The sequence below is a fragment of the Hemicordylus capensis genome, chromosome 4 (assembly GCF_027244095.1).
Source record: "Hemicordylus capensis ecotype Gifberg chromosome 4, rHemCap1.1.pri, whole genome shotgun sequence".
NCBI lineage: Eukaryota > Metazoa > Chordata > Lepidosauria > Squamata > Cordylidae > Hemicordylus > Hemicordylus capensis.
The window spans coordinates 93035389-93061188 of record NC_069660.1 but is presented as its reverse complement, the minus strand read 5'-3'; the positions used below and the strand labels follow the sequence as shown (position 1 = coordinate 93061188).

The 25800-nt window shown below is 42.2% G+C and overlaps 1 protein-coding gene across 3 annotated transcripts in view; it reads left to right on the top strand.

Moving 5' to 3' along the window:
* Positions 1 to 25800, top strand: part of FAF1 (Fas associated factor 1) — a 344159-nt gene that overhangs the window by 46015 nt on the left and 272344 nt on the right. For 2 of the 3 annotated variants that reach the window (XM_053244221.1, XM_053244220.1), the window contains one exon: positions 12948 to 13016. In XM_053244221.1, the coding sequence (XP_053100196.1) occupies positions 12948 to 13016 (69 nt within the window). Of the gene's footprint in view, positions 1 to 12947; positions 13017 to 25113; positions 25132 to 25800 lie in introns of those variants that run through there. The other variant, XM_053244222.1, reaches the window with a different exon arrangement.

Sequence of the window (25800 nt, the reverse complement as noted above, 5' to 3'; positions counted from 1 at the left end):
AAACAATGCCTGCATTGCTGAGGGACAGGAATGGTGCAATTATACTTGTGCAATTGTAGTTGTGTGACACTACACCCATTATTTCCAACGAACAAAATGTGGCACAACTCTGGTTCTATAATTTTAAGTGGCAGTTCACCAGCCCTATCCCACAACAACACAGGCGTTATTCTAGACACATGCAGCATCATGGAAGGGCCTGTAGTGCCAATGTTTCGCTACATAGAATGTCAGCCAGTGGTGTGAATCCAAAGAACCACGAGCAGAAAGAGAAAATGAGGCTGTCATGTGCAGCCAAGCCCAGAGAGGTATGTGGCCCCTGGCGGCACCTCAGCGGCAAACCCGCCTATGGAGCCCGCCTCTTAAATGAGGTTAAGGGAGCAAGCATGTTGCTATATCCCCTTCTTCTTCACTTGGCTACCATTTGCACATAGCATCCTCATGCTGGGTCCCCAGTGCACCAGGAGGGCTCACCACTGCTGATACCTGTATTCACAGGGCCCCCTAGATCCTTGAAAGAGAGGGGTGGGGAGGGAAGATTCCCAAGGGTGCTAAATGAATGTTAATGGTTTATTCAGTATTGCGTTGTGCATTTTGAGCATCAGGCAATATTACTATTACTGTGAATATTTATATACTGCTCTTCAACCAAAGTTCTCAATGTGGTTTACACAGAAAAATAAAACATTGCCTCTTCTTCAGAGATAATTGTATTTCTAACATCTTTCTGGGGATTGTATCCAACACCAGCAGTAATATCTGTATTGCACTATGATGTAATACTACACCTATCCCACCTGCAATATTATGGAATAATAGGTGTGGCATTCATCCCTTGGCTTAGTGCCGAACCCTATTACCATCTGTTGTGCTCTGTCAGTATTCCTGTGTAGTTTTTGCTTGGAGCCTGAAAACATTAAATACTTCTGTATTTATTTAGGTCCTATTCATGTGCAGTAGCTTAAAAGTACTATTTGCTCCTTTACTGTTTATGCACATTTGATTTTTCTGGAATATTTTGCTCTCATAAAAGATGGTGATGGGATGTTGTGTGCTTTGCATGTATAGCTACATCTGGCAGCAACCCTGCTTTGGTTATGCACGGGTCAATCCTAAATTAGTTTCATTTTTTTAAAAAAAATAACTAATTGGAGAATGCTTTTGAAGTGTTGGTATAAGGATACTTAATGACTTAGGCAGATGACCACCAAAGGTTATCTGAAGTTGTTCTGAGTAAATTGTTCTGAGTAAATTGTCTGAATCACAGTATTTATAATGGTATGTAGATACATGTGTTGCATCTCATGAAACAGGCTCATGTCAATAAAAACTGCAGCCACAATCAAAGTATAGATCTTCGAAGAAGCCACAATGCTTTGTTTTTGCTGCAAAAGACTAATCCAGCTATTGTTCTAGAATTTATATAGCACTTACATTTATATACCGCTCTATAGCTGGAAGCTCTCTAAGCGGTTTACAATGATTTAGCATATTGCCCCCCAACATTCTGGGTACTCATTTTACCGACCTCGGAAGGATGGAAGGCTGAGTCAACCTTGAGCCCCTGGTCAGGATCGAACTTGTAACCTTCTGGTTACAGGGCGGCAGTTTTAACACTGCGCCACCAGGGGCTCTTTTAAACAAACAAACAAACAAACTTGCATACACAGACAGATACTTAGCTCAATAGATCACCAAAACAGAACTACTGTATAGTTTTGAAGAAGTGTAGCTAGAAGTTTAGTTCTCCAGTTCCACTACAGTTATTGTTGACTTTGTATACAAAATTAGCTTTGATTTCAGCACAAATGTAGTGTTCCCTTTCCTTTGCACAGGGATTAATGACTCTTCAGAAACAGTGGATAGATGCCCTTTTTTTTAGTGTTATGAAAAGAATGTTAGAACTAATCAGGAAAATAAGCAGGGAATTCCCCCCCCTCCATAACTTGCATTTTATATAAATTAAACACACACACACCTACCTTCTAAATGTATTCTCTGACATACTTGCACACTGACAAAGGTACACTTTGGATGTCTCTTCTTTATGGACAACCAACACCTTCAAAACTTCCCCCAAAACGCACATGAAACTGATACAGCACACTAATATTTACTTGGTTGTTGGCATCTCTGCCACCCAGATAGCCTTAGAATTAGGGATGTGTTCGAAGGTACCATACCTTGAACTGGTATGGTGTACCCTACCAAAAGTTCAAGCACTTTCAAGAAAAACAAAGAGGGAACTTTAAGGAAAAGAGGAGCAGGTGCTTACCTGCTCTCTGCCACCCCTTCCACCATACTACTGGGGCGGTACACATCCCCAAAAGTCTCGTGCACTGTCGGCACGCACATAGTGTCTGCGCATGTGCAGGCACCATTTCTGTGGTCAGCAACACCATGCTGACCACGCAAATGGTGCCCATGCATGCATGGACAACATTTGCATGCTGATGGTACGCGAGGCTTTGGGGGGGGGTGCCACCCCAGTACTATGGTGGAAGGGGTGGCAGAGAGCAGGTAAGCACCTGCTCCTCTTTTCCTTAAAGTTCCCTTCTTGTTTTTCTTAAAAATGCTTGAACTGTGGTTCGGGTTAGGGTATTTCTTAGTTGTGAGCTGCACAGTGCTAACTGCAGCTCTGCCCGTTTTTCTTGTTAAATCACATTCACACCATATTGTGATATAATTATGTCGCACAGCCATATCTCCCTGAGAAACTATCCAAAGCTGAGAAAGAAAAGTTGTTGCAGTAAGGAAGTATGGGTTCTGCTCCATTTGAAAATGACACATTTCCCCAACCACGATTGATAAGGGCAACTATTCTCTACCCATTAAGAATTTATCCATAACCATGTGTTCTTATCTGGTACAAATGCAAGATGGGAAAAGTATGCTGAATGAAAAAGGTGCATCTAATTTTCTTCTCTCTCTCGCCCAAGGTATGTGGGATGTGAGAACACCAAGGATCACTTGAAGACTTATTCCTGTTCCTTAGTGCTCTGGAGCTGTCTCCTGTTAGGGTAGACATTTGCTCTCCTATTTTCCAACTTTGCCTAAGAATAAAGATTACAGAGCATCGTAGAAGGTGCTTTCGAGCCAGCGTGGTGTAGTGGTTAGAGTGCTGGACTAGGACCGGGGAGACCCGAGTTCAAATCTGCATTCAGCCATGAAACTAGCTGGGTGACTCTGGGCCAGTCACTTCTCTCTCAGCCTAACCTACTTCACAGGGTTGTTGTGAAAGAGAAACTCAAGTATGTAGTACACTGCTCTGGGCTCCTTGGAGGAAGAGCGGGATATAAATGTAATAATAATAATGGAGAGAAGATCTTTGCGTCCCACCTTGGGTGCTCCTTGTACCAGAAGGATCCAAGATGGCAGAGAAGGAGCCATCTTGGAGAGGAACCAGGAGAAGGAGTCAAAAGGAGAGGAACACATTACTTTTTATCAGAGTTCTAGACCCCTTTGGTCTACTGAGATTCCATGTTTTGGAATCTTCAGCTACTACTTACAGCTTCAAATATAGCACTGGAAAGTTAGCTTGCGATTATTCTTGACACTCTGTAGCAGTGTTCCCTCTAACAGGGCTTCCCAGATGTTGTGGACTACAACTCCCATAACCCCCAAGCAAAAGCCATTGCAGTTGGGGATTCTGGGAGTTTTAGTCAACATCTGGGAATCCCTGTTAGAGGGAACACTGCTTTGGAGGCTTATTCTGTATTGACCTGCAGAATTTGCCATTAACGAAGACCTACTATCACAGGGGTACTTTAGACAGTAAAGCAGTGATAAAATGCTAATGCAAACCCAGCCTCAAATAGAAGGGTTTCTTTCCCTCCCACCCAACCCCAGGGGGATAGCTGTAGGATTTTTTAAAAAACTAAACAACTGGTTTGAATACACTTTTAAGAGAATAACAGACACACTAATTCGAAGCAATGCTGCTGCTTTATAAAATATTCCCCCCTTGCTGTTACAAAGGGGGGCATGCATATGGAGAGCATCAGTTCAGCATGGTCTTTGGTTTTTATTTAATTGGCTTCTGTTTCTTCTTATTTTCTAATGGAAAAGTTGCAGTTGGTAGTTATGAGAATTCCATTGCAAACAGGAGTATAAATACCAAGTATAAGCGGCACCCTTAAATACGGTTTCATGAAGATTTGTTGGTAATGAAGAGCGACTGAAGAGTAATGAACATCTGTTTCTTTGGCATTCAGCAGTGTGTTGGGTACTTTACAAAGAATATAGGTTATTGCTGGAAAGAGCTTGCACTGCTTTTACAAATGCAAGAAGAGAGAAGGTGATGGTGGGGAAATGCCATGAAAGACTTTGTTCATTTCTAATGCTATTGAATGTAACTTAACTTTTCTCCCTGTGTGCTGCCACTGTAAGATAAGGAAAGAGGCCCCAGTCCAGTATTCTGTGTGCACTCTATATAAGTGGAAAGATGAATTATGGAAAGTTTGGTCCAAATTATTCCACAATCCTAATTGTATCGCTTCTTAGCTTGCCTAATGCTAGGTTAAGCATGCCCAACCCCTCCAGAATTTTCTCATGAGAATGCTTGCAGTAACAGAGAATTGTTGTCCTTTCTATTTCTGTAGTGAACTGTTTTTTCTTGAACATGCATAACTATAACTAGCTATAGTATCCAAATTAGAGTTCACCAATTCCTTTTTGTAATAACTCAACTTGTACATGGAATTGGGAGTGGTGTGGTGCAAGGAATAGAGTCCTAGGTTTGGGTGTGTGCTTGATGAGTGGTCTTAGAGAAATTATTACTTGGGTTAAGTGAGGTTTGTTGTTTGCAGCAAAAAAGCCTATAGAAAATAACAACAGTAAGAGACCCCACCCTTCTCTGTTGCTTCATTGTATTGCACATAGTCTCTGCATTCTTCAGTCAGCTACAAACATTTGCAGAAGCCGCTTCTATGTGCATGTGTCTCCCCACCCACCCCCGTCCCCAGCTGGAACAGGGTAAAAGTGTTCTTTTGTAAGAAAAGTAAGATCCATGGGAAGGTGAGTATGATCTAGTGGTTACAATCTAAATATTCTGGATTGGAGTAATGACACATATTAGATTTTAGTGCATATCTACAAATAGGAACTATGAATATTTCAATACTATTTATTTATTTATCAAATTTGTAGAACACCCCTAACTTCCATCTATGGGCAGTTGAACATACTGTTCAACATACAGTTGAACACTGTTGAACATACCTTTTTATGCTAAGACAAACCGTTGGTCCTTCTAGCCTAGGTAGTAAAGAGTGACAAGTCTTCAAATTTGGGGGGAAGATCATTTCCCTAGCCCTGCCACTGGCTATCCTTTTAGCTGGAGATGCCAAGGATTGAACCTGGGCCCTTCTTCAGGTAAAGTTCATGCTCTGCTACTGAGCTGTAGCCCCTCCTTTACTTGTTTTGAACACAAATACTTACTCATTCTACTCAACAAGGGCCCTTGGTGTCCTGGTCACAAATGCATATATCCTATAGATCTGGATTGTGATCTGTTGCATTCATAAGGAATGGGTTCTGCGCCTGCGCAGTGACCTCATGGGTAGACTGACTAGCTCCTCATGATGACCACTCTGCCCTGCATGTGTTCTGTGCTTTCATTGTAATCGGCAGTTGGGGGTGCCATTTTCTCAGTTTCTATTTGACCACCAAAGCGTCAATACCTTGTTGCTGGTTCCTCGGATTATTTAGAAACAAACAGAAAAGAGACATACTGATATTTTGGACTTTATTGACTATAGGACTGTTTTAAGACTATTCTTTGCTCAATGGATTGGTTAGGTAAAAAGGACTTTATTTTTGGTGCCGCAGGGTGAAAGCTTCAGGTGTCCCTTGTCAACATGGAATTGAAAAAACCTTTTAAAAGATGTGTAGAATGCCGGGCAAAACTACCAACTACGGATTATCATGACGTGTTTGCTGTGTTTGGGAGAACAGCACAACACTGCAACCTGTAAAATTTGCTGCTCATTTTCAAAGCAGACAATGAAGAACAGAGCGCTCCACCTTCACACAGTGTTGTACGATGTGTTATGGACACAGAGACCAAGCTACCCCTTGACATCGGGAATGCAGTCAGACTTGATGTTGAGTGCGCAGGCATCTGCAAAAGCAGTCTAAAGCCGCTGCTGAAGGAGATGAGCCTGTTTTTAAAAGACTGATGGTGGTCTCAGAGTGGCACACCATCGTAACAAGAAGCGTGAACACTCCTCAGATGAGGAAAGTGACTCTCTGCCCTATAAGGAGCACTGTAGCAAAGCGAAGGGTGGGACACCTTCCCTGACTGCAGTACAAGAATATAACCTGCCTTCAGAGTTGGGACCAACTTGGTCGTCATCGAGACATCAGTGATCAACAGTGGGGTCTATGTCAAAGGCTCCAACGTCAACATCCATTGCTACCGAAACCACGGACCAAATGACATCAACGCAGTCTTCAGCATCGACAACGAAAGCAACGGCTTCGCCTCTAGCAGCAGTACCACCTAGAAGGGTGTTCCTGTTGTCTCCAGCACAAACACCAGTGCAATCCCCATCTACTCCAACATGAGAATATGGGGAATAGTGGGAATTTCTTGGATTTTGCAGCACAGCATAAACAAGATGATGATGTTGCCTTAGACCAAAACACTGCTACTTCTTTACTGGCTATGTTGGATTCCTCGACAAGTACCCCTTCGGGTTCGACTTTCCATGGATTCCTTAGCAGTGGCCTCGATATTGAACAAGATGATGAGATGTGTCTCATCCAAAAACTCCAGTGTTGACACTACACATTACTACAACATCTGCAATGCTATTCCGAATTATGTCTCCCTTATGAGTAAAAGAGCTTGTGGTGACACGCACGGTCCCTGTACTATTGAGGCCAATGGCTCCAGCTATGATGACATAGAAGTCCCCCCCCCCGCTTTCAGTTTGCAAGTATGCAGGGGCTTCTGCAGCACAACATTCAAGGACTGCAAAGTCATAGAGAGCTTACACATTCATGTTGTGTTTGACATTCAGCACTGCATAGTCTATCAGATGATTATGCAGACTACCTCCAGTGGAAGGTGCAATGCATTATTTAGCAGCCTATCATGACTGCTCCAGAGAGGTTAAACCTCTAAACTACGGGCACCTCCATGGATGCAGGGCTACTAAGCAATGCCCTTGCATTGCCACATACTCAGACAGTCACAACTGCTTGTCAGACACAACTTCAACTTGTCAGACACAACTCGTCAGAACAGCCAAGTTCTCCTTTACCAGAAACCCCAGTAGTGCCACTACTACTAAAGAAAAAGAAGAAAAACAACAGAACCCCCGGTGGTACCACCTCCATTCCCAGATGGGATGGTAATGATTATTCTTCAGACTCTGTGGATTCAGATTCAGACAAGGCAAGCCATCCGTTGGATCCATCCCCAGAAGTTCCACCTAAAATGTCTACTTCCTCATTGGAGGAGTTAAAAGCCTATTATGCTTTGATAAGAGAAATTGCAGAGGCTTTGGGAATGGACTTAAAGCTACCTGAGACAGACCTGAAAGATCCTTTATGCAATATGATGTCGGCTGCTAAGGCTTTGCATCCCTGTTGCCCTTACTATGCTGCCAGTGATCAATAAAGCGCCCCTGACAGCTTGGGAGGTGTTACAGTCCTCATTGCCAACGTCAAAGTGCTTGGAAGGGTTGTACAGGATACAAGAAGAGGAGAATGCATACTTGCTTTGACATCCTGTCCCAAATTCCATGTTAACCAACTGCATGTCATCATCGAAGGCTGGACGTTATCATACAACACCTTCAGATAAAGAAGGGAGAAAGATGGATGTATTAGGTAGAAAGATATATACTACTTCAAGCTTGGCTATATGAATTGCCAACTATGCAGCCTGTATGGCTCAATTCAGTCACTTCTTATGGGACACTTTATTGCAGGATTCCATGTCACTATCACCAGAAGAGTTTCAAGATAGGTTTGCAGAGCTATATGAGAAGACTGCTGCTGTTATGAGACAACTTAGTGCGTTCAAGCACCTAGCAGAAATGGAGTCGCGAGCCATGGTGACAGCAGTGACTTTGGACCGTCACGCAAGGCTTAGATCCACGGCCTTGCAGCAAGACATGCATGATCATGTGGGAAATTTGGCTTTTGATGGAAAAGGCCTTTTTAGCAAGAGAGAAAATGACTCCACTAAAAAAAAAAAAAATCAAAATTCACGGCTAAAACATTCATGGCTTCCACATCTACATCAGCAATGTTTTCTCGTTCCTGTCCATATAGTCGACAACGACCTACGTACAAACCGGACAGACGGAATTATTGATGACAATACAGGCCATACCAAAGGAATAAAGGTTTTGGCCAAAGGAACAAGGGCCAAAACATCAGCCCCCCCCGACAATAGTAAGCAGAGTCTTTGATCTAAACAACTGTCCGCCACACATATAACATCAGATGATTACCAAGCACACAACACCTGCTATGTGGTTGCCAACAATTCCATCAAGTTGGCAAGCTATGCCCAAGCATGGCACCACATAACTTCGGATCAGTGGCTACTCTGGACAATCGAGACTGGTTACACTATAGAGAGCAAAGCTTTGCCTTCATTCTCAGGACTGAAGTATACCAGAGCAACTCCTGCATTGCTGAAAGAAGTGCAGATGCTTATGGAGAAGCAGGCAATCATCCCTGTGTGGTGGACGGAGAGACTGTCCAGATTTTATTCCTGTTACTTTCACATCCCAAAGAGGGGTGGGGGAATTCGGGGAATCATGGACCTACGGGGACTATATTGGTTTGTGTGGGCACACAAGTTCAGAATGATGGCATTGCAGGGGATGCTGCCCCTCCTGTGCAAGGAGAAGTGGGCGGCAATGTTAGATCTGAAGAATGCATACTTTCATGTGGGAATTCAAAAGGACCACTGCAAGTACCTAAGATTTACAGTAAGATGCAGTGTTCCATTATCCTGTCCTTCTCTTTCGGATTATCAACAGCCCTGTGTGTATTCATGAAGGTCATGGTGGTAGTAGCGGCATACTTACGGACGGAAGGGGTTGTGGTTTTTCCATATTTATATGACTGACTTCTGGTGAGTGATGACGAAGAAAGGTTACGTTCACAGATTATCTGTGTTACAGCTGCTGCAGGATCTCAGGATCAATGTCAACTGGAAAAAGTTGAACCTGGAACCACAAAAGTGCATAAGTTATATTGGAGCAATTCTAGAGGTACAAAAAACAAACAAACAAACAAAAACACCTTACCAAAAGAACACTACCTATAGATCAGGGACCTAGTACAGCATTTCACTCTGAACCCAGTACAGCCTGCACAAAGCATACAGCAATTAGTGGGACTAATGGCATCTTGCAATGCCATGGTGTTATACACAAGTCTGTATATGAGACAATTGAAGAAGTAGTAGCTCAGGAACTTCCAACCCAATGTTGACAGCCAAAGGAAGCTGCTGACACTCCCACAGACTGTACTACATTTTATACACTGGTGGACGTTGAGGACCAATCTGTTGGAAGGGGTTCCATTCAAGACGTTAACCCCCACTCAGTGGGTGACTAAAGATGCGTCCCTGATGGGATTGGGGGCCCCATTGTGCTGAGCATCAAATGCAAGGAATATGGACAAAACAAAGAACCCAACGACACATAAACTACTTGGAACGGCTAGCAGTATGGTGCTTAAAGCCTTCGAGCCACTGCTCGGGAACAGAGTGGTGCAAATCCAGTTGGACTATACAACAGCTATTGCGTATCTCAACCAGCAAGGAGGGATGGTATCCCGATTGCTCTGTGCCTTGAGCCATACAGGCTTGGGAATGGTGCATTGCTCACAGAGTGTACCCTCTAGACATACACATTTATTAGCTGAGGTTGTATTAGCAGACAACCTCAGCTGTTCAAAACAGCATGATCAATGCCACAAATGGGAGATCAACACAATCTATCTCTGAGTCTTTGGCTTGTGGGGACATCCAACTGTGGACTTGTTTGCAACTGCTGCCAACAGAAAGTGCCAGAGATACTGCTCATGTGCAGGAGTTGGCAGGAGATCACTGAGAGATGTGTTTCAGCATCAGTGGAACAAGGGCCTGCTACATCTATTTCCATCACAACCATCAGTCAATCGTGTGCTAGCGCAGATCATGAGGGACAACTCAACCTGCATTATGGTGATGCTATGGTGGCCACGGCAGCCCTGGTTTGCACCGCTGCTCAAGCTCTTGGGGAAGAGTTATCACAGATTCCCTCTTTGACCAGATTTCCTAGTGCGGAAAGGTACAACACCCAGATGTGAAGACTCTATGCATTAGTGTGGAGAATCGGGTTTAAAAAAAGATTTTACACAATTGAAGACTGTCAACAAGAAAAAATAAGAGTAAATGGAGAAGGTCTGCAATATATGTACAGAAGCATGATTACCTCCATAAAAAGGCCACGTTAAAACAGGTGTTGCTGTACGTGACCTCATTGAAGCTTAGTGGCTTAGCAAATGTGTCCTTAAGGGTCCAACTAGCAGCTGTTTCGTCAGAACACAGCGGGTGGGATGGTTCAACTGTATTCTCCCATCCTGACTTATAAGATTTTAAAAAGGAATTAACCATTTATATCTACCACTAAGGAAACCAATGGAACAATTGAGTGTGTCCTTGTTATTGTCATCCTTTACTTGGTATTTGTCATCCTTAACTTCATTTGAGCCAATGAAGGAGGCGATTCTAAAATTGGCATCACTATTGCCAGGTGTGTGAGCGAGTTAACAGCGTTGCATACAGACATCCCATACACTCAATTCTATCCACATAAAGTGGTCATGAGGCTGGACCCCGGTTTCCGACCAAAGGTAGTGATGGAGTTTCATCTAAATCAGGCAATAACTCTACCAACCTTTTTTCAGAACCCGGAGACACATTAGAGAATGCATTGCACTCTTTAGATGTACGTCACTCACTGTTATATTACTTGGAAAAGACCAAAACAATAAGAAAGACAAATAACCTTTTTATACCTTACAAAGTGAAAGGCAAGGGCCAACCAATCTCAAGGCAGAGACTAGCACATTGGCTGATGGAGTTGACTGTGCAGACTTATGAACAACAGGGTGTGGATCCCCAATGCACGATAAGAGCACATTCAACAAGAGCATATGCTGCTTCAGCAGCACATTTGCTGGGGATTAGAATGGCAGATAATTGTGTGGCTGAAACATTGTCTTCACGGCAGCCATTTGTAAAACATTATACCATTGACCTGCAATTTTATTATTATTGTTGTTGTTCTTATTAATTCGATTTCTATACTGCCCTTCCAAAAATGGCTCAGGGCGGTTTACACAGAGGAATAATAAATAAATAAATTAAATGGATCCCTGTCCCCAAAGGGCTCACAATTTACAGAGCAGGTTGGATTTGGGAGGAGTGTGTTGAAAAGGGTGTTGCCATAGGCTTCTGGGTCTACCGTGCCCTCCACCTTAATTAGAAGTTGGCTAATCACCCACTCCTTATGAATGCATCCAGACAAACAGGTTGCATGATCCAGATAAACTGGTTGTTCACCTGTATCTTATGATCTGGTAGTGATCCGTTGTATTCGTAAGACTCTTCCAAACCTCCCTGCAACAGTAGTTAAAACAAATAAACATACCGTAAAGGGTCACAAGATGGTCAGAATATGGCAGTCTGCAAGAAACTGAAGAAATGGCGGCCACAACTGCCGATTACAGTGGAAGCACAGAATACATGCAGGGAAGAGTGGGCGTCATGAGGAGTTAGTCAGTCTACCCGCAAGGTCCCTGCGCAGGCACAGAACTCATTCCATTTATTTATTACATTGATAAACCACCCCATCCAGAGACTCTGGGTGGTGTACAACTAGTTTTTAAAAAACAGCAACATAAAAACAAACATTTAAACAAACAAACATTTAAAACACGCTACTTAAAACAATATTAAAACAATTTTAAGACAATTTAAAACCAATTAAAATACTTAAAAACAATTTTAAAACCTTGGAAGGCCAGGCCAACAAGTAAGTTTTTAGGGCTCTTAAAGGCCAACGGCAAGCCTAAACTGCAGATATCTGCCAGGAGTGCATTTTATAGGCCAGGAGAGCTGTAGTGAAGGCCCGGTTCTGAGTCGGCATCAGTTGTACTGATGGTAACTGGATACAGACCTCTCCAGATGACCTCAATGTGCGATGAGAATCATACAGAAGAAAGTGCTCTCTGAGGTAGCCCAGACCCAAGCCATTCAGGGCTTTAAAGGTAATAACTAGCACTTTGTATTTTGCCCAGAAGCATATCAGCAGCCAGTGCAACTGTTTATGAATACAACGGATCATTACCAGATCATAAGTTACAGGTGAGCAACCTGTTTATACTCTAGTCAGGTAGATGGGTTTGGCCATGGATCCCTCTTCAGAGTTCTTTTGACGAACCCACCAGGGACTTGCTGGTCATCTTGCACAAATAGTTTCAGCCTTAAAAAAAAACCCATCCATTACATGGGAACAGTAACAATTTCTTCAAAAGATTGTTGCCAGAATGAAAAATTTAAGGAATAATGGAATAAAAAACAACCCCCTCACATAGAGAAAGTACTGTATAAATGCCAAGTAAGAAACTACCATACTTGGTCAGCTCAGTGAATCTTTAAAATTCATCTTCTGGTTAACAAGATAGGGAGCAACTTTACTTATAATTCTTTTTCTACCAGTAGTTGCCTAATGTTTTTGTTTTATAAACTAGAATCTAGTTGTTTGAGGTAGATTCACATTTAGGCTTCAGATGTCATTAAACTGTTTCAGATACTAAGGGGATGTGAACTTGCTATATATGACTATATCCTATTTCATTTTCTTTTAAAAAATTGGTTAGAGAGTTGTTTTAATTGAACCCTTTTTCTCTCCTTTTTTTTTTTTTAGGCATGTACTGGTATAGAAAATATTGATGAAGCTATTACCTTACTTGAACAAAATAACTGGGATTTAGTGGTAAGTATTATTTGCAATGGTTGTAAAAGAAACAAATAGTTTAAAAAGAAAATCTCAAAAAAAGTTAATATTGCTAATCAGAAATATGAGTCAAATATGAATAGACAAAGTTAATATCTCTTTAATGGCTTTTCATGCATCTGTGCAAGGGAGCATAATTTTTGTCTTTTTAAAGAAGCAAAGTGTGGTAGGGGTAAGTCTAGCTGGAAAAGCCGGGCTCTGCTTCTCTATTTTCAGGCTTAGAGGCAGAAACTTCAAGGCTCAAGCTGCAGAAACTTGAATCTGTTACTTGAATACTGTGCACAAGGGTCTGGGGCCACAGCTGCGGAAGAACCCAAAGATGATCTAACTTGTTCCCTGAAGATGGGGATGAGGCCAGACCACTGAGAAGTGAGTCAGTGGGCCATGATATGCTGACTGTAGCAGTCCACATGAGAGAAACCAATTGGCTCCAATAGAGAGGAAGTTGGATGGAAGAGAGCAGTTCTAGGAGACATTGCAGGAACTTCTGCGTTGCTAGGCAGTGGGCCAAATCTAGCCCTTCAGCCAGTCAATCCTTTCATTTAAGTGATCTGGGGAGAGGATGTTGCCAGGAGTATTGGAGGACTGAGGGAGCTCTTTTGACTACTTGTGGGGCTTGGGAGAACTGACATCCCGCCCCCGCCCCTCACGATAGCATAATGGCATAATTTTATAGTACTTCAGATCTTATGGGACTATAAAGAAAAGAAAGGGCGAGGCTTTCATGGCCATGGTTTGTGGTCTGAACTTCATGTGAAGACATGGAGTCCAACATGGAGTTCAACAACTCCCCAAGACTTTGGTTTGGGGCGGTATAAAAATCCACTAAATAAACAAACAAACAAACATGAAATTAGCACACTTTCGAAACCACACCATCCAGAGATACACATATCAGGTGGTATTAAAATATGTTATATAAATGTAGTGGGTGAGGGTCCTGCTGGAAGTCTGTCTATTGTTCAAACTCTATTTTTTCATTTGTCTGATACTTATACACTTGCTTTCTTGAGTATTGCAGAATCAGGTTCTACTCCCCCACACTTGCTAAAATAATATTGGTTGCCATCCAGATTAACCTTCTATGGAGGTGGTAGGTTTTTCTGTTGTGTGAGAAAGAGGGGCAGTTTTTGTCATTCTCTGGTTCCTAGCATGACTGTTTGTATCTCCTGAAACTATGTCTCTGAGGATTGGGGAATCCTCAGGAAGATCGTTTTGGGAGACACAAGTGCTATAGAGGAAACTGGGGGATCACCAAAAACTATTTCTCACAGACACACCCCTCTCAGTAGAAAAACTAGGTGTGTCTGCAGAAAATTAGACTGGATGTTGGCCACTGAATTTTTGCAGTTCCCACCCCACCCTAGCCAAGGTATTGTCTGGGATGTTAAATATTAGGATAAGATGAACTTCTGTGTCTAGGCTATATCAGTCAATCTGAGAAAACACTTTAATATGAAATTAACACACTTCCAGAAATCAAAAGGGGTTGTTCTTTCTCTCTCTCTCTCTCTTTTTTTTAAGGGCAGGACAGACTATTTTTTCTGTCTCAAGCTGCACAACTTTAAAACGTTACTTTCCTATATGGACAAGTAAAAGGTGTCATCTGGATCATTTTGAGAGCTGGTATGGTGTGGTGGATAGGTTAGAATGTTGAACTAGGACCAGAAAGACCTGTGTCCAAATCCATATTCAACGATGAAACTCGCTGAATGACTCTGGGCCAGTCACATCTCTCAGCCTAACCTACTTCTCAGGGTTATTGAGAGGATAAATATAACCATGTGAACCACTTTGGGCTCCTTGGAGGAAGAGTGGAATATAAATGCAAAATCAATTTTATTTATTAAATTTATATTCTGACTTATTTCCATCATGGAACTCAAGGTGATATATGTAGGGTTCCCAGGCAGATACCCATCCAGGTACTGATGAGATCTAAATTCACTTGGCTTCAGCAAGGTTGTATCCTGCTCTGAGACCATGCCCTAGGACCATCTTGGATCTGCTTCCTATTAACTTTCCATTCATATTTTAAGTTGGAGTATTTTCAGGGGAAAAGATCTTGCCATGTTAGAAAGTGACAATTCTCCTCTTACCATCCGGGTACTCCAATTCACTGAGGCAGGGGTGAGCCACCATTGTGCAGACGAGTCCAAAGAACCCAGCTGCCACTCCCTGTGGAGCCACCCCATCCAAACTAGCCATGCTCCCTGTGTCTGACATCCGATGCAGGATGCATGGCCGTATGTGGAAAGAGGGCTGTGTGGCCCCATTCGCAAGGCACTTCAGCCAGTGCTGGGTTTTCAGTGTGGCTGTGAGTGCCTTTCCCTACCTCAAAAGGCAGAGAGATGCGTTCCCAGCCAGACTGGGAACCCAGCGCTGGCTGAAGCATCTCACAAATGACGCCTCGCATCCCTGTTTCTGAGAAGGCCATGCCCTCTGCATCTGACATCAGATGTAGGGGACGTGGCAAGGGTGCTCAAGAGCCACCGCTGGAAGGTTGCACCCACACTGCTGGTGGCTTCCTAGACACCTACACTGAGGTTAACAAAAGTTGTGGTTTTGCTAATGCTTAATGATCAAAATAGTGAGGTAGCTGGTAAAATATAGTAAACAGTAAACGTCCGTACCCTTTTGCCTTCTACTTTTACAGCCTTGCAAATCATGCTGCTGTGTTTTCAGTGTCATTTCTGGAACCATGTAGGCTAGATGCTTTAGAACAAGCAGCAATTCTTATGATTTTGTAAAAAAAACAAAACAGGATACACAAAATATGCTTCTTGGACCTCAAAGGCTTGCAAGTCACATGATGATTATTTTTCATATAATCTGCTTTACTTGTTTTCATTGGCTGACACTTTGTGCCTTCCACATTGCTAAACAATGCCCACCATGTTGCACAAGAGTACTCTTGCACAAATATGTAAAATTGTGCAGTTGCACAATGGCCATTATTTCTAATGGCACAGAGCCATGGAAGTGCAACTGTGCCATTTTTTGTATTGGTGCAAGAGTGCTCTTGTGCAAAACCATGTCTGTTGTTTTAGACACCTGCAACAATGTGTATGGTTGAGAACTGCCTGTTTTACTCTGTGTGGAATGTCAGCTATGTTAACAGAACTGTTCTGGAGCACTGGTGGAGCATCTTGAGACTACCTTTGGGCTTGTGTGGGGAATTAGTGAGACTATAGCGAACAGTCTGTTGCAGAACAAATTTGTGCAAAATTTGGGTCTGGAAATGAGAGAGAGAGAGAGAGAGAGAGATGGTACAACAAGATAGGGAATTAGGGGTACAGGAAGAAAAATAATGATTAAGGGGCAATAAAATATTAACTAATAGTGCTAATTTGGAATCTCACAAAGAGGTGTTGTAACTTAAGGTTCAAATTATTACAGAATCAGCTCAGGGCTGGCTGGAGAAAGGGCCTGAAGAGCAGCTTTAGACTTAAAGAGTCAAGAGAAGGGGGCGAGGAGACTCTGGGCCCACTCTAACCTTGCTACTCCCCTGCAGTATTGTCTTCATAGACTGGCAGTGGCTCCTCCAAGGTTGCAGGCAGGAATCTCTCTCAGCCCTGTCTTGGAGAACTTGGAACCTAGATGCTCTTCCCAGAGCGGCTAGCTCCCCTAAGGGGAATATCTTACAGTGCTCACACTTCTAGTCTCCCTTTCATATGCAACCAGGGAAGGGGACAAGTCATGCTTGCTACCACAAGACCAGCCCTCTTCCTTGCTACCACAAGACCAGGTCCTGTGAGCTCATATCCAAGTTGGAGACTGCAAACCTGCAGTTCTAGATCACATAGTGGGGTACTCCTTGTAGCCCCCAAACAGGTTGTTCTAGCAACAGCTATTGTATTTGGCAAATATCACTTCTTTTAAAAGTGAATTTTGTCTTCATCTGCTCATTTACAGTATCCTTTCATTGCAGAAACTTCCCAAGTGGTTATGATTATCTTAATTTTAAACATATACTCTAAAATGTGAGGTTTGCTCTTTGGTGAAATGTCTGCCTTACTGCTATATTTAACTTCTTTATCCCTTTAACTGGCAGTGTTTCAAAGCAAATGTGTATTTGCAATAAAGTCAGTGGTTTAGCACACCTGTAAAATGTGATGGCTTGCATCTCTTCTTGTATGTTGATTCTAAAGATCAGCAGACAAAAACTGCTTTGTGATTTGTTTTTATAGTACTTTGGTTTCATAACTTTCATAATTTTATGGATAACCTAATAATTTTCATTTCTTTTTTAAAATCAGGAAAAATTGAGAGAACTCTTCTTGGAGGCTAACACCTTAGGGAGGTTAGATAAACCCTGTATATAATGAAGGCACTGTTAAAGAAAACTTTAAAAAATTGAATGAGCATGTTCATAGGATTGAAAATCCATGTATGAAAAGGGAAGCCTTTTTTTAAATAAATAAACATTCCTAAGGGACAGTTTGGCCACGTGTTAAAGCCTGCATTCCTGAGAATGTCATTGAAATCTAATTTTGGCTCTCACCTGGGTCATCTGTTCACTCAGATAGACATGTGTGTTTGATCGATTAGACTAGCGGTAGCTGGGTATGGTGCTGCTACCATTTCCTTGTCTGTCATAGATGTTTTCTTGATCAAAACTCACCCAGCCATGGGAGTGGATTCCTAGACTGGCATTTATGTTAGGCAGGGCTATTCAACTTTGGCCCTCCAGCTGTTTTTGGACTACAACTCCCTTAATCCCCAGCCACAGTGGCCCATAGCCAGGGGTTATGGGAGTTGTAGGCCAACATCTGCAGGAAAGTCAAAGTTGAGCAGCCCTGATATAAGGCTAGACCTACCAGGCATCTCACAGAGACTGATCTTCCTCCAGCAAGAGAAATCTACATGTCGATGCAGGCTTCTGTGTCCACAGCTGGAAGTGTAGTGGGTGGTTGTACATGCACATCTATACCCACACTGCAGTATTTAACTAGGTCCCACTGAACTTGCTAAATATGTATTTTGGTCTCATATGGAGCCACTAGTTGTGCGCAATTAAAGCTGGATTTTCATAGAATAAGTGTGTGTCTTCCCATCATGCTGAAGATTATGATAAAGGAAAGATTTATTCAAAAAGGGAATGTGGCATTAGTAGGTTTTATTTTCCATCCACTGATAAGTTGCACAGGCAATAATAAAAAGCTATTGGTAGGACTTTTTATTTAAAAGAGCAACAGGGAGCATGGGGAACCAGCGTCATAGGCTATAAAAGTGGTGTGCCTTAACCATACTCACCCCAACAGGATGGCTGACCTTGGGTGATCTTTAATTCTTGGTCTTGTTGACAATGGATGTTTTCTGCATTGCCACTTTTTATTTGTAACTTTATGACTTTCCTTGGCTGGCTTGTGTGGCCTGTTTAAGCAATTTATAGGCAGATTGCTGGAGTCTTGTCTGGTGTGCACTTCTTTTCTTATTTGGGTGTATGCCATTAAATTTAAGCCATTTAAACTGTTACCATTTGTAAAGTCATTAATACACTTTGCTGTAGAGACAGCTAAATGAAGAGGTATCCTTTTTCATGAATATTCTGAATGAAATAGAGGGTTTCATATATTATCATTATACCTGGATTTATTGAAGGGGAAATGCATCAATAACAGTACAATTTATACAGGGGCACTGTTAGGCATGGATCTGGGGGCTCAAGTCCATGTGCCCACTCCCCTAGAGGGCCCCATGATGTTTCCCAAGGGAAAATAGGGCCTCTTTTATGTTTCTGAAATGGCTTGGCCTAGAGTTCTGAAATTTGGCACAGATGTAGGACAGGTTATCTGGACTCTGTGCATTGATTTTGAAGCAGGTTGGTCAATCCGTTGACTTTTAATGATTTTTTGAATTTTAAAGAACTTCAAAAAAGTCTAATAATTGGCTTGCTTCATGATAGAAAATTACAAAAACTTCCGGAACTGAAGCTCCTCCTTGGACCATCATTCCACCCCCATGTGGCGGAATCTGCTCATTGCCTTCATAAAAAAGCATAAGCATCACCCCTTTTCACCCCCCTTTTATATTCTCAAAATGGCTTGGCTTAGAGTTCTGAAATTTGGCACAGATGTAGGACAGCTTAGCAGGACACTGTATATTGATTTTGAAGCAGATTAGTCAATCTTTTGGTTTTGAATGATTTTTTTGAAATTTTAAAAGCAAACTTCAAAAAAGCCCTATAAGTGGCTTGTTCCATGGCAGAAAATCACAAAAACTTACTGAAGCCCCCTCCCCAACCATCATTCCACCCTCATTTGAAGGATCCTGTCCTTTGCTTTCACAAAAAAGTGCAACATGCCCCGTCTACTATCCTAACCTTTGCATTTCCAAAATGGCTGGGCTCAGGGTTCTGAAATTGGACACACATGTAGCTCAATATGGTAGTACTCTGTTTATTTCAAAGAAATCAATCAATCTTGTGATATTTAATGAATTTTCTCTACTGTAGTAAAGCTGCCAGAAAGAGTTCTCTGTCTACTTCACACCTAGTTTTGCACCCCCAGGCCCAATAACGACAAGGCACACGTATTTGAATAAACTAGGGCCACTTTATTAACTGTTAATACAATAACCTGTAATGAGGAAAAATCAGTGTGCGGGTAGCCCATCAAGGGTCAGCCTCATAAGGAGGACTGCTCACTACTGGGCAAAAGACTGCGTGTTAATTCAGCCTGGCATCAGTCTGGATGTCATAACAACTGTGAGATGTTAACCCCACTGAGGGGAGGTCAGCTAATCCCACCTACCCAGGCTGCAAAATACTGAATTGTGGGCACCAGCAAGCCTCCAAATAGGGTTGGATCCCAGCCCAAGGGCCGCAAAACCTTCAAGGGCTTTTCCTCAGCTTGCATACTTGCCTTAAATGGTCCTCCAGTCAGACATCAAACAAGACAAGCTTTTAATTTCTGTTTTTAATTTGTTTGATATTGCTGTCAACTGCCCAGAGACAGAAGTTTGGGGTAGTGTCGAAATATATAAAATACTAGCTTAACCAGTGCAGAGCATCTGCACACTAGTACTTGATTGCTCCCTTTACCCCCTGCCCCAGCTCCCTTCACCTCAGAGATCTCTCCACGCTCACCTGAGCTACACTCCTGCTCCTCTTCCTCCATCCAGTTGCTTCCATCCCCTCACCCCTCTTGGTCACGCCTCCATCCCTTTACTCCAACCCCCTCACCCTCTTGGTTGCGGCTGCAGCATTGCTGGTGCCTATTGGCCAAGCTGCAGCCCCCTATCCCCAGAGATCTCCCCACCCTCACCCGCTCCTGCTCTCCACAGGAGCAAGGAAAAAAAACCAGGGTCCATGGAAAGGAGGAGGGGGGGAAAAAAAGCAAAAACCCATGGACAAAGGATAATAATGAATAGAAATGAATAAATGCTAAATGAATAGATAACCTGCTCTCAACACACACAAAAACAGTCAAATGCATCTGTATAACACATATAGACATACAATAACATAATACCAGGTGGAATTACAATATGCAATTGAAAAATGAAAAACCAGTATATACAGGTATCCAAACAAAGTCCAAGATGTCTTCAGATGTGAGAATATGAAGAGTACATACGATGCAAGTCATAAATTCTCAGATCCAAAAGGAGGAGACGATGTACTCAAGATGTTGCAAATGCTTGTAGTTCAAATCATGAATCCTTCATTCAAAAAGAGCAAGCAACATACTCTGTAGAGACTGATAGTGACTGATGATAGAAGACAAATGACACCAGGGAAAAACCAGACAGTCACCCCGGGATAAGGAGCTCTTTCACCAAAAAGCTTCATCAGAGGCAATTTCCCATTAATATAGGCTGAAATGGTGAAATGAAAACATAGACCAATATCTATAACAATGTAAAATATGAAAGACTTAACGCAAAAAACACTCACAAAATATAAAATAACATTTCTATGCATTTAAGTTTATCAAAGCTTATTAGGAAATTCAAGGTTCACTTTACTAATAAGGGGCTCAGCATAGGTCATGAAGCAATAATTAAGACTGAAAGGTTTCTCAGCTATACCTAAGACCAAAAACTTCACTAAGAGATATAGCCTATCAAAGATACAGACCTCAGACAATGTCAAATCATATAGGACATAACACATTAAAAAAAAGGAACTACCTGCAATTTGTCCCAGCAATGATTACAATAGGAACAAGCTGAAATGGTGATGTAAGAAACTAATATATATATAATGCACTAAAGCAATACTAATAAGAAACAAAAAGATAAATACAACAAGATTTACACAAAATTAGAAAAGCATTATTATACAAACAAATTTAGCCAAGCATGTTAAAGCCTCAGGGTTCATCTAACTAATGAGAACTTATCCCAGTTTATAAAGGGAGGAAAAAGATTAACCCAAGAGAAGTTTCAGGTATTCCTAAGAGCTCAAACTGCACTTAAAGGAGTAGCTTATCATAAAAGCTAACCTCATGTTATGTCCCATAGAAATCAAGAGGTAATTGTTAACTATGAATAGTCCCATCACTAATGAAAAACTAATAAAAGAACCACACCAGCCCAGATCAGATGTATAATAATACCCCAAGTGAGAAACTGAATGACTCACAAGCTGTAACAGGACCAAACAGAAAATATTATAAAAAACAGGACAGATCATTGGCAGAATTTAAACCATGAGGTGCCACAGTGGAATAATAATGAATGAAAAAAGCTTATTTCTGGAGAAGGGTCCGACAGGCATCTGTTAAAGCAAAGGAAGATCCACAGTACTTACATTAAAAAAAAAAAGAATGTCATCAGCAGAATGGTGTTTATCAATATAATGCATCACAAGAGGAGCTTCTACCACCTTATGCAGAATACGAGAACAACGTTCAGCAATCCGAACTTTGGCACTTCTTTCTGATTTACTGATGTACCAAAGATTACATGGGCATTGAATCACATAAACAATGGCTTTAGAACTGCAATTAGCAAAAAAATGGAGCGAAAATGATTTGTGTGTAAAAGGATGATGTGCAACCTTGGTAGAAGCAGCTAATGAGCATACTGAACAGTGGCCACAAGCAAAAAACCCGAATGGTTCAGAACCATGCTTGTTCAGAGATGAAAGACCAGTGCTTATTAACATATCACAAATACTGGAAGTTTTACGATAGGTAATCAGGGGTTGGGGTATCACACCCAGGTAACTGAGCCACTATATGCCAATGCCCTTTGATGACATTTTTGATCTTATAAGCCATCAGAGTGTACTGAACAGGCCAAAAAAGGCGAGAATTGGAACTGCAGGCCGTAGTATGAAACAAGGACTGGCGATCTACAGAACTGGTACGAGAATGCACTTTCCAAATAATATGTCGTGGATAGCCCCGATCAGTTAATTGTGATTCCAACAGTCTGGACTCGCTAACATAATCTGAGGCATTTGTAGAATTTCATTTAAACCTAAGAAATTGGCTATAAGGGATGCTTTGCTTGAGATGTTCAGGATGATAAGAATTAAAATGGAGATAGGCATTGGTATGAAGAAGTTTCTTATAAAGGCTGAATGCCAAATGGTCTATGAAGACCAAGGTATCTAAGTAAGGGGATACGATCTTTGTCCCACTGATAAGTGAATTGTATGTGGCTGTGAAGTTGATTAAGCCAAGCAACAAAAGGTTCAAGGGAAGAAAGATTGTTAAAAATGAGGAAAACACCATCAGTATAGCGTCTGTACATTAAAATATCCTGATAAAAAGGATTAAATGTCGGATTCAGAACAAACCTATCTTCCAGTGATGCCATGAACAAACAAGTGATGGAGGGAGCGAGACTGGAGCCCATTGCCAATCCTTTGATCTGCGCATAAAATTGATGTTGGTATCTAAAAAAGCTGTTTTCAAATACAATATCGACAAGTTCCATAAGATAATTTCAGCCTGTACTAATGGGAAATTGCCTCTGATGAAGCTTTTTGGTGAAACAGCTCCTTATCCCGGGGTGACTGTCTGGTTTTTCCCTGGTGTCATTTGTCTTCTATCATCAGTCACAGAGGCGTATCTAGGGAAAATAGCGCCTAGGGCAAACACTGAAATTGCGCCCCCTGTCCAAGCATCTGACACCCATCTTTCAGATAACTTTACCATAATATCAGCTGAAAAATACAAGTCAAGCTCGTTACTCTTTTAATATTTCAAAAACTATTTAGCAGTGGACTTAGCCAGACCAAAAAATGCTGGAAAACTACAAATTTCAGTATGTGCGGGCTCATGAAATACCCAAATACTATGTGGAGATGTACTTGGAAAACTAAACAGAAGTGCCTGTCTAATTCTCTACTATGCATTGTAGCATCACCATTATATAAGTTTTAAAAATCAATGGAGGAGAATTTGACTTTTCCCAGATACTCTGTAAATAATTAAAGGATATGCAGAGTAAACTGTGTCACTGCTTGGAATATATTCTAGTCTTTCAGAAAGACAGTTAAAATGAGAGAAAGAGAGCAAGAAACTCCCAGTGGGCCTTAATATTAAGGGTTTCACACTGATTCAAAAACAAACTCACCATTAATAGCCATATTAGCAAGACATCACATTTAACTCACTTATCACAAGAAGCAAAGTAAGAGCAAATGAATATAGTTCTAGCTCTTAAAGCGTCAGCTCAATATTCACAAGCCCTGATTCTCTGTACATAGTGCCAATCTGAATATGTGTACAGAGTCTTATATTATTATTATTTTATTCTTATTTTTACCCGTAGCCCCTTTGGAGGGCTTCCTAAAGGCTGGGGGGGTTTGCAAAGATTCTCCCTCACCCCGCTGGCCTCTAGGGCCTCGCAGGGACCATTTGAGCATGTGCAGTGGCCGTTTTTAAAAATAATCTTCTTTTTTTAAAAGGCCACTGAAAACAAAATGGCCACAGCGTGTGCTCAAATGGCCTCTGCAAAGCCTGGCATGACCTAGAGCCTCACAGAGGCCATTTGAGCATACACGGTGGCGATTTTGTTTTGGCAGCCATTTTTTTTAAAAAATTAATTTTACAAAATGGCGCCCACCTTCAAGTGGCGCCCGGGGCACGTGCCCTGCCTGCCCTACTCCTAGATACGCCCCTGATCAGTCACTATCAGTCTCTACAGAGTATGTTGCTTGCTCTTTTTGAATGAAGGATTCACGATTTGAACTACAAGCATTTGCAACATCTCCTTGAGTACATCGTCTCCCCCTTTTGGATCTGAGAATTTGACTTGCATAGTATGTACCCCTCATATTCTCACATCTGAAGACATCTTGGACTTTGTTTCGATACCTGTATATACTGGTTTTTCATTTTTCAATTGCATATTGTAATTCCACCTGGTATTATGTTATTGTATGTCTATATGTGTTATACAGATGCATTTGACTGTTTTTGTGTGTGTTGAGAGCAGGTTATCTATTCATTTAGCATTTATTCATTTCTATTCATTATTATCCTTTGTCCACGGGTTTTTGCTCCCCACAGGAGCAGCAGCGGTTGACTAGGCCCTTCCTCGCTGCTGCCACCGCCATGGCTGCTCATTCCCCTCAGGCCACTAATAGGCCTGGGCCCGTCCCTTGCCTGCCTCCCTTCGCCAGTGGCCTCGGTAGCTCCAAACAGCAGCAGTGGTTGACTGGGCCCTTCCTTGCTGCCAATTGGCGCTGCCATGGCTACTCATTTGCCTCAGGCTGCTGAGAGGCTCGGGCCCATCTCTCACCCTTCCTTCTTTCTCTCTTCCCCTCCCTTCTCTCTCTCTCTTTCTCTCTTCAACTCGCTCTTCCCTTCTGTCTTTCTGCCCCTTCTCTCTCCCTCTCTGTCTCCCTCCCTGAGTTAACAAATCTTGTTCATCTTGTTTCCTCATCTAATTCACACAATGGCATCCTCCTGAAGGGGCTCTTTCCTCCCTCACGACCCCTCTCTTCGCAGACTCCTGCCCCCGCTTCTTCTCCTCTACAATCAAGAACATCTTCTGACCAGTAACAGTTGCATTCCAACTGATCTTAACCATCACAGGCTCCCCCCCCCCCCTATCTGCATATGGAATCACCATTGTGCTTCTGCTCGCAAACTCTCGTGAGATCTGCCATGCACAGGATTAGCCACGGGTATGCCTTAGAGAATTTTTATACACACACACACACACACACACACACACACACACACACACACACGGGTCCGGGCGCAGAGCATCTGCGCCTCTAGTTGGGCAACCCCCCACCCCCCCGCTGGCATGCCCGAGCCAACTGTCAAACTGCTTTCCAGCTGCCCGCCAAACTCCCTGCTGCTCTGGAACTCTCTCCCCCTCTGTCAGCCAATCACCTCCTCCCCTTCTGTCAGCTAATCGCCTCCTTTCTGCCATGTCCCCACGCATACTTTCTTGGAGAATTAATTATATAGATAGATATAGATGCTTTGGGGATAGTTTTTGTTTCTGGGGAGAACGTCTGGGCTTCCTCCTGAAACTGACATTTCTGGGATGACTTATCCCTCACAACATCTCCAAATGTTCCCACCCACCCTTAAGAAGAGTTTACAGAGGCTGCATGCCTATTCACACATTCCTTTAATAATCAGTAATAGATTATCCCCCATCTACTGCACCAGCACTCCTCTTAATTTTTCTCCTCTGTTGTTTTTTAGTAGAGTAATTGCAGCCTTTCACCCTTTCCTTCCTCACCTTCACTAGTAGTGTAACTGGGCTAAATGAAAAATGATATCATATAATCTTGACCCTTGGTGTTTTGGGCTAATTCAAAAGTGCACAATTGAGACAT